At 41.4% G+C, this 18,883-nt stretch overlaps 1 protein-coding gene across 2 annotated transcripts in view; it reads left to right on the top strand.

Annotated features, from left to right (window-relative positions):
* The window catches only part of LOC121730528 (protein bunched, class 2/F/G isoform-like), a 182,784-nt gene that overhangs the window by 83,953 nt on the left and 79,948 nt on the right, over nucleotides 1-18,883 (top strand). Inside the window, exon 2 of one of the 2 annotated variants that reach the window (XM_042119615.1) lies at nucleotides 2,739-2,861. The exons of the other annotated variant lie outside the window; for it this stretch is intronic. Coding sequence (XP_041975549.1) covers nucleotides 2,739-2,861 — 123 coding nt within the window. The remainder of the gene's footprint in view (nucleotides 1-2,738; nucleotides 2,862-18,883) is intronic. 2 annotated transcript variants of the gene reach the window in all.

Genomic DNA, 18,883 nt, shown 5'->3' with positions numbered 1-18,883 from the left:
ATTACTAGAATGTATTCTCCGAAGGTATTCCTCAAATACGCCAACCCTAGCATTCGCTAGTTCGCTACTGGCTTGTGTGCATAACGATTAACGACACAGATCTCTTATGTGCTTGATTCTTGTATTGTTGTAAAAACCATTGTATTTATATAACCGCTATTATTATTAAGTAACTCGTGTATGCTCGTAAACTTGATACTTGTGTATGAGGAAACCGTCCGGTAGGTCGTAGGTCCGGGTTAAAAATGCAGGTCTCACGTATTGAGATCTTTGTACCGTGCAGAGTACGAGAGTAAATGAAGATACTACAGTACCATTTTATATGGTAGTTGAAAGAAAACTATAAAAGATGGATCGGATTGACAATATTATCTAGTACTTATCTTGTTATCAAAGTTAAAATGGCAGTCAATCTACTTCTAGCTCAGTTTTTTTCGATTTGTTTCATTGCATATTTCTAATGAAATATCCATAATTTTTCAGGAACCAATATTAAATTAAACTTTTAACAAAATTTAACGAGTTATTAAAGTGGTTAAATAAGTTACTCCAAAAGATCCGCAATTCTAGGGACAAGTCATTATGCCTTTCATCGATACACAGGAAAACGGCCACAAAAAATACATAAAACTTTCCATCTACGTCCGTTTTCAATTTATTGATTTCTGGTCATAAAAGCGCAATAAACGTTTTCAATATCAATTTTACTGTCTGTTTACAAACACAGGTCGTGGCATAGACCTTAGTCGTTAATAACAATTTACGAATTTAAATTACATACTCTGATGTCCTGAATCCTGAAGGCTGTTGGGCTGCGATCTACAAGAGGAGTAAAGAGACTCGTAGCTACATAGTAGCTGTGCCTTCCATAACCCTGTCTTACCCCTCTAAGATTAATTTTAGTGTAGACAAACGGAACAAACACATCACTCACTAACGTACCGATTGTTGATGTAGCAATTCTTGTAAAATCATTGGTTTTAGTTAATATCGCATTCTATTTAGGTGTACCTTTTCGTAAAAATTTCGATGTACACGGAAACAATATTATTATCTTATCTGTATTTTTAGGTACAGAGTTATTAGTAGCAAAGTCGTATCTTAATGTGTACGTATTATTATGGTTGTTAAAATTAGTAATTAATAGTACTTGTGACCTTAGTTCATTAACACAGATTCTCCCGTATTACTGTCTAGTTCATTGACATGTAAGCGTGTTTTCGCCCACTACTAAAGCTACGTTCACACTGAGTTCAACTAGGTGAGCGTCTTTAGTTTAAATGGCTTTGACATTTCATCATAGTTTTAGCTAGAACTTGTGGGAATCGTCGTCCTTACATTTAAGGTTTAGGATTGATGATATACGAAATTTGACTGATTGTCAATTGTGTTACGTCATACGTGGTGACATTAAAGGAAGCTGCCCTTTTACTTATTAGCAATTCAACGGCGAATATTTGCGTTAGTATGATTAGAGCTTAAGTTAATGACTTCCAGGCCTCTTATCTTGAAGTCTTGATTGGCAACTGAATCGTTCCTGCCAACGTCTGTCTTAAACCAAGCTAACCTGATTTATATCGTTATTTTAAGCCTTATAGTTTACTTTGAGATTATTATTTGAATATTTAATTTTCTTTTTGCATGATCACCGACGAAACGGCTTGCTTGCTTTTCCACTAACGATGACACCCGAATGCCTTGCCACTAACTGACACCGCTTGTGCATAGTAAAAGGAGGGGAAGTAAGTTATCTTCATACAAAGGCACCGCGCGCGGCTTGTATGTGTGGGCCATAATATCGATGCGTCGCCACGTACGGCACACAACAATATCTCGGCGAGTTTTAGAGGCTGGTACCGCCGAGATTTTGTTGTGTGCCGTACGTGGCGACGCATTGATACTATGGCGCACACATACAAGCCGCGCGCGGTGCCTTTGTATGAAGGTATCTTACTTCCCCTCCTTTTACTATGGCTTGTGTACCTGACACCCCGCTGAGAATGATCTGCTTCGCTCAGCTAATATTGTATGCCAACCACCATACTCAGTATGATACCAAAAAAAATGGAATAAATTAATTATTATCAAAATATTACCATGTTTTTGTAAAAAGGTCGAGCTCTACTTAGATAAACTCTTGTTGAAAAATGTGCTCCAGCATCGAGCGTTGGTGAAACGATATGTCCTAGAAAAGCTGAAGATGAGAAAACAATATTGCTTGGCGGGATAACTTGTGTTTTGTCATATAGCTATAAAAATAGTTTACTCGTTAATAGTTTAGAAATTAGTGTCATCACCTTACTTGCTCCAATATTATCATCATTACTGAATTAGGTAGATAAAGTGTGTGAGTGAAAATCAGCTGTAGATGCAGAAAAAACTAGCCCCATACATCAAAATCACGAGAAATAGACGAAATATTATTTGCTTTTAGATAGTCCTAGATTTTGCCGATAAGGAGACAGATTCATGCCCGTAAATTTGTGTGTCTCTTGAAGATATTCTGAAGGGAAGTGGGGCTGGTAAACTAAACACGGCCAGCAACTTTTAAGTCTGATATTGCGGGCGTCCAGGAGCGGACGGCGATTGCTTACCTTCTGGCGATTCAGCTGCTCTATCATACTTCCGATGGAACAAAAAAGGGCTTTGCATAACAGGTCTTGATTATAAAGATGTATTGGAGCAGGTAAGCCTCGGTAGCGGTTAGGGCTTGTGGTGACGTGGAGTTGTGTCGGCAGCATCAGCGGCTTGGCGTTGGCGCTGGGCGGTAGCGGCAGCGGTACACCGTCGACGGCTGAGGCGAGGGATTCCACGGAAACCTCCCGCGCGCCCTCCCCGCCTCCCGACAGGCAGCATACCAGGTAGCAGGGCATTGGCTTCTACTTTGAACACTGCTAGCTTTGTTTTATTATCCCTTTTTACCTAAGTCATATTTTTTAAAAGTTTCTAATTATTATTGTATTATCTCTTTTGCAATAATGACAGGGTGAACAGATTCTTGTCTAGTTGCCAATTTTGTCACGTGGTTAAAAATATCTCTTTGAAGTACCTTAGGTACCTATTCCTAAAAGTGATTAAGTATAATAACAATATCAAGGAACTCACAATAGTATAATATTATACAGAGCTCCTAATTCTACCCTGTCATTGACTTGGAGTGGCCAACGCTCTCATTACTTTCACCCATAAGACCTCCACAGAACGTTGACATCAAGGTCTCTACCACCCCAATGTGCCATGTGGATTTTGTTACAGATAATATGTAGCGTTCGTTTGATCTTTTTTACATTCTTATATCCGATTACATTGATAATTACATTTTAAAACCAAAATATGTGTATAATATGTAATTGGAAAAATACAATACAGTAATTCACTTAATCAATTTAAAATAAAGCTTAAAACAAAGCTAGTAGTCGAATTATTCTCGAATGTGCAGGTGTTGGTCCAAGGTCACTGTCACTTCCTAAGTTTTTGGTTTTGGTTGTTTATTCCAGAATATTTTATTGTTTACACGATTTGATTGCATGTCGCTTTTTGTGTTTTTTGTTACATTTTCCATCGTTGTTTGTCCGGCGACTTTGTTTTTGCTTAGTCTTGTGTTTTGTTTTAATGTGGTCATTATCGTTTTTGTTATGAACCGCAATATACGTATGACATCAATACAAATGATCACCATTTTTCAGTGATCAAGCACTAATGACTGGTTGTTAGCGGTGCTCCGAGTTGGGCACCTAAAATGTGCTAATACATAATGAGTAAATAATTTGATCCTCGCTTGCATTAGCTTCATTTTATCATGATTTATTTATGTTTAGATTTTAGATTTAAAATGTTTAATGGAACTGTTAAATTAGTCAATTATGAACTAGTAGGTAAATATAACACCCAAAAAATCCGCATAATTATGCAATAAAATTTTGTGGGTGGTTTTTTTGGTGTCATATGCATCATACTTTGTTACTGTGATCTTATCCTTATAAAATTGCAGTATTCGAGTAAATTAATCTTAAAAGCGCTTGAGCCGTACATTTGCTACATACGCAACATATCTCATAATAAATATTGCACAATCATTCCCGGTAGCTTCTATGTAGAGTCAATTATTTCATAATAACAATTTTTCAAATTATCGACCCATCATCCAAGTCGCTTCTTGGAAAGATGTAATGATGTCAATCAACGGTATAATGCTTTAATGTCACTCCATTTGATAAGTGACGTAAATAGGTGATGCCAGCGCGCAACACACTTGCAAGTTGCTACTTATTGACGTGTGGCCGTAATATACTGGAGTTTTACTTGCGACTCAGTCTGGGGGCAAAAAAATAAATAAGGACATACTATCTACACTTCCAGACAGTTAAATTCTAAATATTATGTTACTTACAGAAAAAATATTATACTTAAGACTATTATATAAACTAGAGATCGCTCAATGGTCGAAATTCGACCTTACTTGCAACGACATTAGGACTGCTACCTATATTTTGTAAAAAATATTGACTTTATCGTGACTTTATCATAGTTTTTTTCAATTCTTGTCTCTGGGACTCAGCTGATCTCAGACTGGCCGTTTAAGCATTGTCTAATAGTATCTAAAATTAAATAAAAAAAACAATAATCCATTTTCAATTTGTCAACTTGTTGTCAACAGACTTCAACCATAAATAAAAGAGTATAATTCGTATGTATAGGCTTGTCACTCAAAAATCTGTCATTTTTCCTAGTAGTAGTGTCGTAGTGTGTGTAACGTTTTATTTGTTAAAAATATATATGATAAAAGCATAATTTTAAAATAATATTAGCTCGATGCACCCCTTCACCATATAAACTATAACTGTGCGAAATTTCATGCACCTACGTTTCCCCATTTTTCGTAAAAAGGGTTACAACATTTTTCTCTCACGTATTAATATATAGATAAGTAATTAGATTTTTTGGGTCCGGACAACTAACAGTTCAAACTTTTACTGTAAAAGAATTTAATGAATTTTAATGGAAAAAAGCTAACTAGAAGCGTCTATTAACGTCTGTACAGTAAATCTATACTAATTATTAATATTATTAATATTATAAATGAGAAAGTATATCTGTCTGTCTGTCTGTCTCGCTTTCCCGCCAAAACTACTGAACCGATTGTCATTAAATTTTGTACACAGATAAAGTCCGGGAATGGACATAGGCTACTTTTTAACTGGAATAAGGGGTTTATACGTAAAGTTCAAATTAAGATAGTTCCAAAAATTTATAATAGATGGCGCTGTGCGTCGTCTACATCGCACAAGCGCTTACTCATACGTGTTTCTATAAGAGGTGGTAAGGATGAAAAATGTTTCGCGTTTTATTTGAAGTTTGAAGTACCTCATCGTACACGTACTGCGGAAGCAACTCTGTAGCTCTACCGGTTAAAGTTATAGTATTTATCGATACTCGATACCGACTACCTAAATATTTAGTATGGCAAATTTTACAGCGCCTCTAGCGGTTACTTGCGGAACTAAAATCGCCATACTAAATATTTACGTAGTCGGTATCCACTATCGATAAATACTATAGCTATTAGCTACTCATGGTAGAGCTACTGTAGCCTACATGGAAACGGGAACTACCGAGTACCGCGTGCTATAAGCTGAAGTCCACGCGGACGGAGTCGCGGGCAACAGCTAGTTATGAAATAAATTTTTAAGACCCGTAATTTGCGATACTTAAGACCGCGCTCAGTTTAATTATTATCAATCTTAAGTCTTACTTAGGTTTTGACACGAAGTCCATAAATCTCTCAAAGTCTTCATTAACTATCTTGAGAAATCATTAAGTATCTTTCACGGCTGTATAGACACTTAATGACAATCTTGAACTTACCTTTAATTTAATGAAGAGTTTAACGGAAAATGTTTGAGCTTATGTCAATATAAAACTAAAGTTAAGCAGTTTAATCTCACTGTTAGGTGCAGCATTTTAAAGCTCTTGTTTGCCGATCCTTTTATTGCTGCGCTCATAATTCGGCTGTAGATGAGCGCTTACATCACGCTCCGAGAATAGAACGGCTGTCAATGTGTTAGTTATTGTAGAGTTTTTGCGGGCAGGTTGTTGACTCGACGCTCAGATGTCATACCAAGGAGACTGGGATACACGGGGTTCGCTTTGTCCTAATTTGAATTCGCTCGACTGCATCATGATACTATCTGATGACTTTGCGTCACCTTTCAAATGATCTTGAGCATATCTAAGTCTAAAATACTCTAGAAACTCTAATCATAATGAATTGAAGACATGAGTGGATGAAGTCGGTAAGTAAGTTAACAATTTGAAATCTGAGGTTTTTTGGCATAAATGGAGGCTTTAGGACTGGGAAAATGATTTTATATAAAAAATGTGGATTCTATGTGTATAGCTATAAATTATAAGCTAGATGATGAAGTAAGTTACAAGATTTGTTCAAGTTATAAGGAAAACATGAGTATAGGTCTACCAGAATCTGATGGCAAAAAGTGAGAAAATAAATTGACTCTAGCAATACCGGGGTAATTGGAATAAAACATTTTGATCCTTTTTTTCTTATAGCGGCTGATTTTGTGTGTTAAATATGCAAATATAAAATTAATGTATCCAAATTCATATTCTTTATTAAGCATACAATAATATGCAATAGTATAAAAGCTACTAATCCCATGCTAAGTAAAAACTTGTGTTATGGCAATCAGACAACGGATGCACGCCGAACAATTGTATCCTAATATATATTATTTACACATTCACACACACAAACACACTACACTTTAATCACGTAAAGTCTCTTTCGGCGACGTGATGCGCGACGTGATCCAATGACCAAGGATATTTTTTAAAAATCTGCTGTCAAAAATTGCCATCATATTTTTACAATTACAATTACATTAAATGTTTATTATCAAAATTACAAATTGTTTAGTAATACATTCATAATAATATTCAATCAATAAAACAAATATAATCAGTTTCCATAGAAGAACAGTTCGCCTTCCTCCACCTCATAGCTGCATTTCTCCCACTCACCATTTTGTGCCCTCTTTTCCCATCCTGTAGTTCCTCCCTTAATTATCTTGTCTTTTTCACCCAGAAGTTCATCCTTCAATTTCTTTAACGCATATTGCAACTGCGTAGGCTCACTAGTAAAATTTAGTGCACTCTTGCCTGTTGTTAGATACGTTAAAAACTCTTGTGTGAAGTGCCTTTTTCTGAACCCTGTGAAAGATGGTCTCCCTATAGACATGGGGTCAATATTACCCAATGGTTTCGTCAGCAAAGCCTGTGCCATCTTAGATACGTAATTAAATGTTACCGGTGTAACCAAAATTTTGTCTTTTTCTGATCTTTTCTGGAATACTGCGTTAACTTCTTTCCTTGTGTGCCATTTCCCTTTAGTGGTAATTTTCTCCAAAACATTTAAGTTGTCTAAGTATGTCCCAAACATTGCATGGAATATCACTTCAGAAGTTTTTAAGGGATCTGAACCACTACGTATTTTATACTTCAGGTTATGAATTTTACAAAAGTCGGTATAGTATTTGATTACAGGTGCTCCTGAAAAGCTCCATTGAAGTGCCCCTTTCTTTTGCCAAATCATGCAGAACAATGTTAATGGGAAATATATTTTCTGTGTGGATCTGGCAGTTGTTAAGAGTAAGATGTCGCCTAATTCTTTCATAACTCCTGAAACATTTCCAGGATAATTGGCCTCTTTAAAAGATGTTATTATTTCAGACGACATTGGTAACATTTGGAGGCTATGTGTTAGTGCCGATTTCAGCTTATCAAAGTATTTGTCCTCCATTATCAAGAGAATTGCCTGTGTAAGTGGCCCTAAACTCCTAAGCACTCCTGTCCTTCTTTCTGGGGCTAAAGTGATACCTTGAAGGAGAGCAATGTGTTGGTTAGTTAGTCCATATTGTGAGATATTCTGAGTATTTTCTCTTTTTTGAATTGAAACCGCTTTACCTTCGCGATTTCTCTTTGTTCCTCTCTTAGCTACAGACTCACGGACCCGAAACCTGGTCACACCAGTCCTATATACCTATAATAATTTGCTCTTATGTTGTAAAATGTTAGTGACCAACTTAATCCACACATGTATTTTAATGAGCAATGAACAATTATATGTTTTAAATAGTTTACAATGAAGTTATGTTATTCAAATTTCTATCTTTATGTAGAGCACAAGATGTTAAGTATGAAAGGAACACAAAAATAGGGATTGTCAGTGCTAGTAAACTTATATAACTAGTAATATTACAGTATTGTTTTCACACCCTAAAGCCTAAGGGCATTTTAAGGGCATATACAGGGTGGCGAAACGCTTTAAACACCCGACCTGCTCAAGGGCATAATAACAGTTACGAGAGGGTTGAAACAATACATGAAGTGTACAATTATACGACAAAGGTAGAAAGTAGTTTATGTATACTCGATAATTTGGCTGCAGCTAAAGCTAAGAAATTAAAGTTCATTGTCAGTCTTCATATTATGTTATCTTTATCTTTGAATTACCCATAGCATAACACGATTGGTCAACTTTTATAATACAGAATAATTACTTAATCAAAAAGACCTCTATAAAAACAGGGATTCTAATTTCGCCAACAGAGGAGAGTGATTGAAGCTTCCAAAATTTGTACATATATTAGTTCAAGCATACAATATAATTTGCCCATAGCTTATATGAAATATATTTATGGTTTTTAAATTACACGACAAAACCATTTTGTCGCTTACGCTCTTTCCATTTGTTGCTGTTCCATTTCTTGTTTTCTATGAGAGGCCGGCCTGGCGGCCAAAAATAAGCGATCTAAAACATGTTATCCAAAACGATTTTTTACTTTAACGCGGCATCACCTTAATAGGTCGATGGTAATTACTATAGACAACTAGCTTTTGCCCGCGACTTCGCTCTCGTTAAGAAGTATTATTATTGATTAGGTATCAAAGCCCGATTGGTTTAAAATTGACAAAGTTTCATACAAACTTGCATCCCCTATTTTATCCTCTTGGGAATCCTTTCTTAGCGGATGCCTACGTCATAACATCTACCTGCATGCCAAATTTCAGCCCGATCCGTCCTGTGATTTGGGCTGTGCGTTGATAGATCACTATGCCACTTATGCCAGTCAGACAGTCAGTCACCTTTAAGATTATGTTTTTATAGTTGTAGAGATATAAAGTTGTGTTTCTCTACCTTTATTGTCTATATTAGACAATATAGTTTCTATATTCTAGACCTGAATAATATCTTGATTATATTCAATATACTCAGTGTCAACATGTCGCTCAACACCTCCATTCTCAGTTGGACAGTGGAATGGTTGATACAGCTGCGATGCTGCCAAAATTCTATCAATAAACAATTGTATTGATTCTTCTAAGAAACGTTATTGTTTTCAATTAATAGCACTTTACAGTACTTACACTATTGTCTTTCGAATTTCTATCGAAGAATCAAGAACGAGAAACAGAAATGTTGAGAATTCCAATTGACGCAGATGACTGTAGTCTCTTAGCAAATTTTAATTCGAGTTACTTAATCCTCACCAAATCAACAACGTACGCCAAAATTACCTACTTCATTTTAGATTCATTTAAGATGACAGGTAACGGTTATAACTCTCAAACTGTAAATGTTAAAGGAGCAGCGATTGGCTGAAAAGTTACACTCGAAAGAGCTTTACGTTTACTCCAACGATTGCCTAATTTGATTAAGCCAAATTGAACCTTGATGTGATGAGCATTAGAGCGACTATTATGGATTCGTTTTAATAATGGCTAGTCGCAAATCGCAATTTCTTTTGCGCAAAGCCTCCGCTCCGTTATGGTTTCCCTAGCAACGTTCGATCGATGGGTTCGATGCCCGGTGAAAGCCTCATTGTTGGCGACCTCGAAGATTTGCCATTCGCGATTTATCGCCTAAACTCTTGGCTGTCAATCATCCGGTGAGGCGGTGCCAAATTACCTGCCTTTCTGGTCGTCTCCATGTGAAATTAGAACAAAAAGTCGCGCTAATGTCAGCCAAACAGTTAAATGTACTGTAATGATAGTTCGCTTAATGTGTTCCAATTTTGTAATGTATAGTTTAGCCAAGTAAATATGTAGGTACATATAATATGATGCTTGAAATTAGTAAGAACAATGATGGTTAGTTTCAAAGTTATACTACCATGATTCAAGAGTTGTTAAAATCTCCAAGGTATTTATTAAGTTGTTGGGCGTTTAGAGGAAAATAATTTAGGAAAAACACAGAATAAAAAATGTTAAGTACAAAAGTTTCGACTTTAATTCATATAGCTATGATTTAAAGTGCACTGCATAAAAACTTTCATCATAAAGTTTACTACCCTTTTTTTTTTTTTTTTTTTTTCGACGGGAAATGCATTGACGCATCCCGGGGGAATTGGGGACTCCCCCACGAGTATGTGGGGCTCGCTGCGGCCGTAAGGATGGTAAGTGACCGCAGCCCTACCCACTAAAACCCGTCGGTACTCTTCGTCTTCCCGTTGCCGAGTCGCGAGAACGCGTGAGCTCTACTCCGTGGCTCGACAATCGACCGCCCGCGTATCAATGGCGGGCCCGTCCTCTTTGAAGCACTGTCGCTATGCTTCTGTCACCAAACAGAGCCCTTTCGGGGCTTGGCGACTCTCTCTGTCGTCGCGATGCGCGAAGAGTACACTGCGCATCGCGACCCTCTCGGGGACTCGGTGCAATGAGTGACGGCATCCCCATACCGCCACCCTGAGCTCCCCATTTACGGCGGCAAGTTATCATTCCGGATGACACGTCGCCTTGGTCGTCTTCGTCGAAGAGGGTCCAGCGCCCGCCTTTCTCTATCGCGCTCTGCCTCTTCTTTGTTGGAGATCACCTCTTCGGCGAATTTCTCCACGTCCCTCCAGTTTTGCTCACTGCTCAGCATGGCACTTACCAACGCTGGCAGTGATAAGTCCGGTCCGATGGCGGCCGTTAATGCCGCACGTTGTCGTGTCCAAGAGGGACAAGCCGTTAAGGTGTGCGCGGCCGTGTCCCTTTCGTCGTCACAGTGGTGGCACCGCGTCGTCTCCTCCCTTCCGACGATCTCGCACAGGTACCGACCGAAGCAGCCGTGCCCGGTCAGCACCTGTGTGAGGCGGAACGAGAGGGCGCCTTTCTTTCGGTCCACCCACTCTCTGAATACTGGGTGAATAGCCCCTATGAGGTCTACGCTTACACGCGGCTCCAAGAGACGCTCCTCCCACAACTCCAGGGCCCTGTCTCTGGCTTCGTCCCTCCACCGACGTACGGCGTCCGGAAGGGGATTGCTGCCCCCCGCGCGGACTTCTGCGCTACGCCGCTACACATCGGCGAGGGCTCTTGCGTCCAGGTCCCATGGGACGCTTCCGGCGAGCAGGCACGCAGCATCCCGGGAGATGGTGCGATACCCGCGCACTGCTCGCGTTGCCATCGTTCTTTGTAGCCGACCAAGGATGAGCCTGTTTTTGGCTGACAAATTTTCGGCCCAGATCGGCGCACCGTACATGGCCATGGAGCGTACAACGCCCATGTACAGGCGCCGACAGCTCAGGCTCGGGCCCCCTAGGTTGGGGAGCAGCGATGCTAGAGCTCCTGCTGCCTTCGCTACCTTCTCGGATAGCCGGCGGAAGTGCTCCTTAAAGGACCACCGACTATCGAGTACTAGCCCTAAGTATGTCAGAGTTGACGATACTGGGATGGATGTTCCACCGACTATCACCGCCAAACCGGGCGGCGGCGCGTTTCTGGGCCCATGAAAGATGATGGCCTCAGATTTGTTAAGCGCCACCGTCAAGCCTAGCGCCTGTATTCTGCGCACAACTTGTGCAACAGCTGCCGTCGCAAGTATTACGGCTTCGCGGTGTGTTTTGGCGCGGCAAACCGCCGCGGTGTCGTCCGCGTACGCGATCAACTCCACGCCGGGTAAGTTGGCACCGCGAAGCACGTGGTCATAACCCATGTCCCACAGTTTCGGGCCGAGAGCCGAACCCTGCGGGACGCCGCAGTCCACCTCCTGCTCTTCCCATCCCTCTTCAGTAGGGTACTGCACCGAGCGCTCCGACAGATAGTCGCCCACGAGTCTGCAAAGGTATCCCGGCACTCGGTGGTACCGAAGGGCCTCTTTTATGGTTTCCCAGGGCAGGGTGTTGAATGCGTTGGAGATGTCTAACGAGACAACCAACACCACCCCGCCCCGAGAGATCTCCTCCCTCGTAATAGACCGGAGCCGTGCCACCGCATCCATCGTCGATCGACGAGACCGGAACCCGAACTGAGCATCGCTCAAGTTCGGGCCGACGCTCTCTAGATGACGGTCGAGACGCGCCACTACGATCCTCTCCATCGTCTTACAAATCTCGTCGATCAAGACGATAGGGCGGTAGGCTGACGGCTGGTCTTCGGGTCGCCCGACCTTCCTGAGTAGCACGAGTTTGCCAGTCTTCCAGCGACGTGGTATTCGCCCTTGCACGAAGCACATGTTCAGTAGGGCGAGAACACGCTCTTCCATCTGCTCCATCGCTAGCACCCAGACACGACCGGGGACCCCGTCCAATCCAGGGGCTTTGTTCTGGAGGGCCATTTTATGGACCGCCGCTGCCAGTTCTCCGGCTGTCACTGGGGGAATTTCTTCCTCGTCGGTCTCTGCAGTTGGTGGTGCCATAGTTGGTGGGGACCACTCGGCCCTGGGTGGAAATAGGGCCGACACAATAGTTCTACAGAATTCCGGTGGCAAGGACTGGGTGAGAGGTGGGGCAGCAGGGCGAAGCTTTTGCCTCACCCACTTGTAAGGTCTGCCCCACGGGTCCTGCTCCAGAGTACCCAGGAATTCCTCCCATGCCGTCTTCTTGGCCAGTCTGATGGCATCGCGAAGGTTATGGCGCGCAGTGCGGTATCCATCGTATATGGACTCCTCCTCTGCCTCGCTTCGGATCCGTCGTCTTCGATACCGCAAATAGCGGCGGCGAGCTGCCACACACTCATCACGGAGACGCTTCAAATCCGGACTCCACCAGTACGTCTGGCGTCTTGGCACGGCTGGTCCGGCGCGGGGCATTGAGGCGTCACATATGTTGTGTGCCGCCTCAATCAGCCACTCCGCGCACTCTTCTACGTCCTCTGATGGTAGAGGCGCCCACGATGCGACGGCTGCTGCCTCTTTGAGGAGGTCGCGGTCCAACTTCTTCAAAGACCACCTCAATAAAGTTTACTACCCAAAAGAGTTCTAAATCTTAACGCTAGTTTACCCACAGTAGACGTTAATTATTTTGTGAATTTACTGATATGTTCCAACGAGAGCCTGAAATTGGATGAGCCCAATAATTAACTAATCCAATTTTCATGCAGGTCTTAAAAGGGCTATTAACTTAACCTTAGTTCGTGCCCAATTTCAAAGTTTTGATTATATTTGTCTTCGTAGATTGAGCTCGTTTGAAGTTAGATTGCAATTGATTTTTAGAATCGCTTTTGAAATTCGAATATTAATTAATTGTCAAAGTTTTATTAAAATTAGTTGAGAAGACTTTACAGCCTCACAAAAAATATTATATAAGTACTGCAGGGGTTCCCAATCTTTTTCAGCCTGCGGCGCAGTTGCACGTAAAATATTCTGTCACGACGCCCTACTCTACCTAGTTATTAGAAAAAGATACATAAATAAATACATTTAACGATTACAAGAGATCGCCCAATGGTCGAAATTCGACCTTTGTTTCAAGACATTAGGACTACTAAGTACTATCTATATTTTGTAAAACAGGATTGTGAAATATTTAACTTATCAAATCACCAGTTGCTTGCCATCTTTCATGAAATAGACAAAGCCTTTCCCACTGAGCGGGCTGATGATGATGTATTATTGCTTAGAACACTCTCGATTACCTATTGTTAGTTTGTAAAAAAAAACTAAATCAAAATCGGTCCACCCGTTTGAATGCTACGATGCCACGGACAGATACAAAGACAGACAAATGGGCACGCCAGTCTTGTAACACCCCTCTTTTTCGTAAGGGGTTTATAAATACGAGCGTGAAGAACTTGTTCTGGTAACACCCACATAGATTTCAAGACATGAAAAGCCCTTTGTTTTCTCGAATATTACCATAATAACGTACACGTGTAATATTATATTCATAGAGGCGAAGACAATGCGCGCTGAAGTGCCGCTTTACTTGAAATACAATATTTGCTTCCTGGAAGACTCTGTTCACATGAGCTCTGTTGCGATTCAAAACGCTTAGCTTATTTTGTTTCAATAGGAAAACTTACAGCACCTTAAAGATGCTTAAATGAAATATAGCTTAACACATGTTTCGAATTATGTTTTTACATATAGGTATTTGTGATTGCATCAAAAGAAATGGGCGAAGCTAAAGCCTAATAATTGGATGCTAGACAGCCAATTCGATGCATAGAGCTATGAAAAGAGATACGCTTAATATTGAAATCGCAAAAATTTCTAGATGAGACAGATTAACCGAATAAATAAAAGTCAGTATGATCGTTTCCGTTCCGCTCGAAATAAACAATACATACATGGGCCTTGGCAGTGAGCCCACATGGCAACAAAATGTTATAGTTCAGTGGTTCTTAACCGGTGGTCCCTGAAGGCATTGCAAGTGGTCCGCGAAGCCATCCTTAAAGCGCGTTCAGACGTGCGCGTGTTCTGCGCGTGTTCTACTATAGCGTATTGGGAAAACACGCGCGCGTCATGCGCTGAACCCGCGCAGAACCTACGCGCAGGCTGCGCGCGTGATTTCCCATACGCTATAGTAGAACACGCGCACGTCTGAACGCGCCCTTATAATATGTGGTAATTCAAAAGTTAGTAAACAGTATGCAGTCACAAAAATCACATTAAATTAAAATCTGTAACTTGTAGATTTTTGCCAAATGAAAAAATGAGTGCTAATTATAAAGTTGTGCTTGTTTTCTTTATCAAACAACCCTTAATTTAGGTAAACCAACTGGGTGGTCCCCGGCAAGACAAACATTTGTTAAGATAGTCCCTCTAGACTAAAAGGTTAAGCACCACTGTTCTAGTTACTGGCAAGAAAATGTCTGCCCTGCCCCCGTAGACAAGTGGCAAAACCCTTACGCTAACGTTAACGCTAGCGCTACAAAATGTATGGATTTGACATTAGTATTCGCTAGCGAAGCGATGACTTATGTCAAATCGCATACATTTTGTAGCGCTAGCGTTAGCGTTAGCGTTAGCGCTTTGCCACTTGTCTACAGGCCCTGTACGACTGAACTGCTGAACTAGCGCCTTCGGTATTTCCGGGTGATAGTGCATCAAGAAAGTGTCCCTTGTCAAAAGGTTTGACTTCAGTCGGGCGTTTAATCCTCCGTTATGGACAATGCCTATCGTAATAAGTTTATGCTTTTATCTATATCTATCTATACTAACATCCATTATGCGAAAGTGCGTCTCTTACCTTCGCCCTAGACACTGAACCAATTTTTTGTATTTGTATGGAGATACTTTGAGCTTTGATTCCTGGTAGGTTAAAGGAATTTCCACACGTTGCCAGCCACCACTAGTCCACACACCCTATTATTCTCGAAAATCAATATTAAAGGATTAGAAAGTCCACTGCAAAATAATAAAGCAAATGCTCAAACTCGACAACGGGTCTAGTTATAATATAAATCTTGAGTAAACACGAAGACCTAGAGAGAGAAGCGTTATAGAGTAGAGACACCTTTGACACATTTAAACTCCAATATTACATCACTCTTTTTCCTGGAATGTTCGGGTACTGCCGTACGGAATATTTTCACATGTTTGTTTGTGTAATGAGAGCGATATTTTACAAGAATACCCTCTTATCTGCACTTGTTATTTCTAAAGAGAGTTGCGCAGTCACGACCGAATGATCCGTACGCCGTGATCGAAGAATTCGTGACTGCGGAAACCAAAAACATATTAATGTTACTCGCAGTTTGTACAGCCACTATTCTTCTGTTTGTAGTATTTTAGAGCAGTGCTCGAAATCTTGGCTATGTTTACAGCACTTGTAGTTTTTGGACCATAAGCATACAAACGTTAAGTTAAGATAACCACGATTCATTTGCGTGCGCTTTTCATAGCTGCAGTGCGCAAGATCGTTTATTTTGGAATTCACATGATTACGCATGATCCAAAAGCCTATCCCATAAAATTAGTCCCTAAAATTTTGGACCAAGGCAAGCAAACATTCTGATACGATAACATCAAAGGCTTAAAGATGTCCATTTTTAGCACAAACAGCCATGGCTGATCTAATCTCGTCGAGATCGATACTCAAAAGGCCGCGCTATTTACGGAGGAGAGTCTTCGAATTCATAAACAATAGGTTTCTTAGGTTGTATAGGCATTGTTCGCTTACATAACCAGTTGTAATGCAACCAGCCTTCAGATGCTAGGACGCAGCGGTGCGTGCAAGGACGTCAGCTCTGTCATTGTCAAGGACGGAGTGGGAAAAGTGAACTTGCGTGCACGCAATAAGGTTCAAGAGACAGAACTTTCTAGAAGAATCGAAAAGCGTATCGTTTTACTTGCTGCACTACTTAAAAGATATCTTGGCACAAGGACTCGGATATTGCTGATTTAAGGTGGCCTTCTTCTGATAAGAGAATATTGGATCAATTATGGATACATTGCCATAACCCATCAATCCCCAAGCGGCACCCGGCTGTCGCATAACAATTGAAAATCTATTGTGTCTGCGATTCCCACGATCGAGATATTAAAGATTCTACTGCATAAAATCCAAAGAATTATTTAGCCTCTGTGGTTTAAGAGGTCCTTATTATAGCCAGTTACAGTTATTGATTTATTATAATGAGTATACCGCCCTGTTATGCTTAGTACTGATGATTAGGTTGGATGAATGATGTATGCAACATTTCTCTGCACAATTGCTTACCTTGACGACTGTGTTGTGACTTGTGGTGCGCGTTAGCCGTTAAGGCCCCCATATACAAAGCGGCCGATAGTTCAGGTCGGTTCGATCGAAGGTCGACCTGATTGGACTCGTGCACACGCACCGAAATGCACAAAATCAAATCAAATCAAATCATTTAATTCAGGCATCAGAGGCCCATATAACAAATACCTTAAATCTAACATACATATAATTATATAATAAATACCTTAAAACTAACATACATATTTTATATATACTTAAAATAGTCAGTATAAACGGAGTCTCCCCCGGAACCTCCGATAGACTACATCCATCGGCCAGAACTCCGGCGCCTCGAAAGTCGACAGAAGATTCGTCGGTACTCTCACCACAAAGGAGCTAAAGTTAACCTTGTGGCGAGACTGCAGACGCTCGACCCTCAGGCGCAGTGTCGTCTTCTTCTGGATGTAGTCCACGACATCCTGGACCTCCATGGACCAGTGCAGGCGGGATATGTACAGGGGCGTCGCGGGGACCTCGCTCCGCAGACGCAGCTCAGGTACATATGGTGCGGTGCCGCGATGGTTGCGGGCGGCGGGCTTCTTCCTCCTCTCCACCAGTATGAAGCCCTCCTCATCGCACCTCCTGCCTTCGTCCTTGCCAAGCCGAGAAGATTCCACCTTGCGGCTCTTCGTAGCCTTGCGGCTCTCAGTCTCGCGACTCTTCGAAGCCTTGCGGCTCTCATTCGCCCCATTAGTTTTCGCCCGCGGGGGAGGTGCGGGGCGACCAGCAACAGTCGCAAAGTTTTTCTGAGTCGCCTGAGGACTCAGGGTCGGCGCAACCGGGAGGGGAGCGGGGGCGGGGGCGGCAGCGGCGGTGTTCGTTGACCCGTCCGATGATAATGCTGACGGGCTAAACGTGCTCGCTTGCGCGCCACGACGGACGGATGAACCCGGTTAGGACATTCGATGAGAATCGGGCCCCGATTCTCATTTCGATCGCAGACTATCTTCGTTTAGACTCGTATGCGCACATGAGACGACCTGCGATCGAAATAACTGCGATCAGTTCGACCAGAGCGATCGGCCTTCCCTTATATCCTTTATGTATGTGAAGTTCCACTTTGAAACTGATGAAAGTCAATTGTTGTTCGTTCCATACTGAAACCGCAATAGCTAGACCGCAGGATAATTTTTGTGTCACTGCGTTTTATTGTTACAGCATTAAGCTTTTTTCACATGGTGAGTTTTTCAAAGCGTTTGAACGCGCATTTGTCTTTTCGCATGATGAGCGTAGCACCTATCGCCTGTTTACTCGCGTTTCACGTGCATATGAACCTTTTTTTTTATTATCGTTGGGGAATGCATTTACTCATCCCCGGGGCCTGGGGAGGACCACCGAGGTATGTGGGACTCCCCGGGGCGGACGTAATATTCGCACCCGGGACTACCCACTAAAACCCCCAACGGTGTTCCTGCTCCTGAAGGTGGGACTACGGGAAACGCGTAATACACGACCGCAGACGTGCATATGAACCTGCACTTTTGCAATGCAGTTTTCGATTTTTTACGATTGATAAATATATAATAAAGGTGAGTGTATGATTCCTCTTACACATTGTAGGAAAATGGCCTTATGTGTAAGAACAGTGTTCTGAAATGTTCTGACTCCTAATGCTGCTTATGTATGAAAGCAAACTTAAATTTACTACAAAAAATACCATGGATGTCCTGTATAAATAAATTATTTATTATCCCTATACGTAAACGCGTAAATAACATTTAATCTACAACTAACATAGTATTAAATAAGTATTTATAATACGATCCACGTGTATTAGATAATTTGGTGTTCAGGAAATACATGACGATATTTCAGTTCAGCACGTACTGTCATAACGTCTAAAACCGATCGGTTCGATTGGAGATCAAAAGTAACATGATGTTGATCGATTAGATCGAGTG

This window comes from Aricia agestis, chromosome 9 (genome assembly GCF_905147365.1).
Source record: "Aricia agestis chromosome 9, ilAriAges1.1, whole genome shotgun sequence".
Classification (NCBI taxonomy): Eukaryota; Metazoa; Arthropoda; class Insecta; order Lepidoptera; family Lycaenidae; genus Aricia; species Aricia agestis.
Note: the sequence above shows the minus strand (reverse complement) of the source record. Positions and strands in the feature narration are given on the sequence as shown.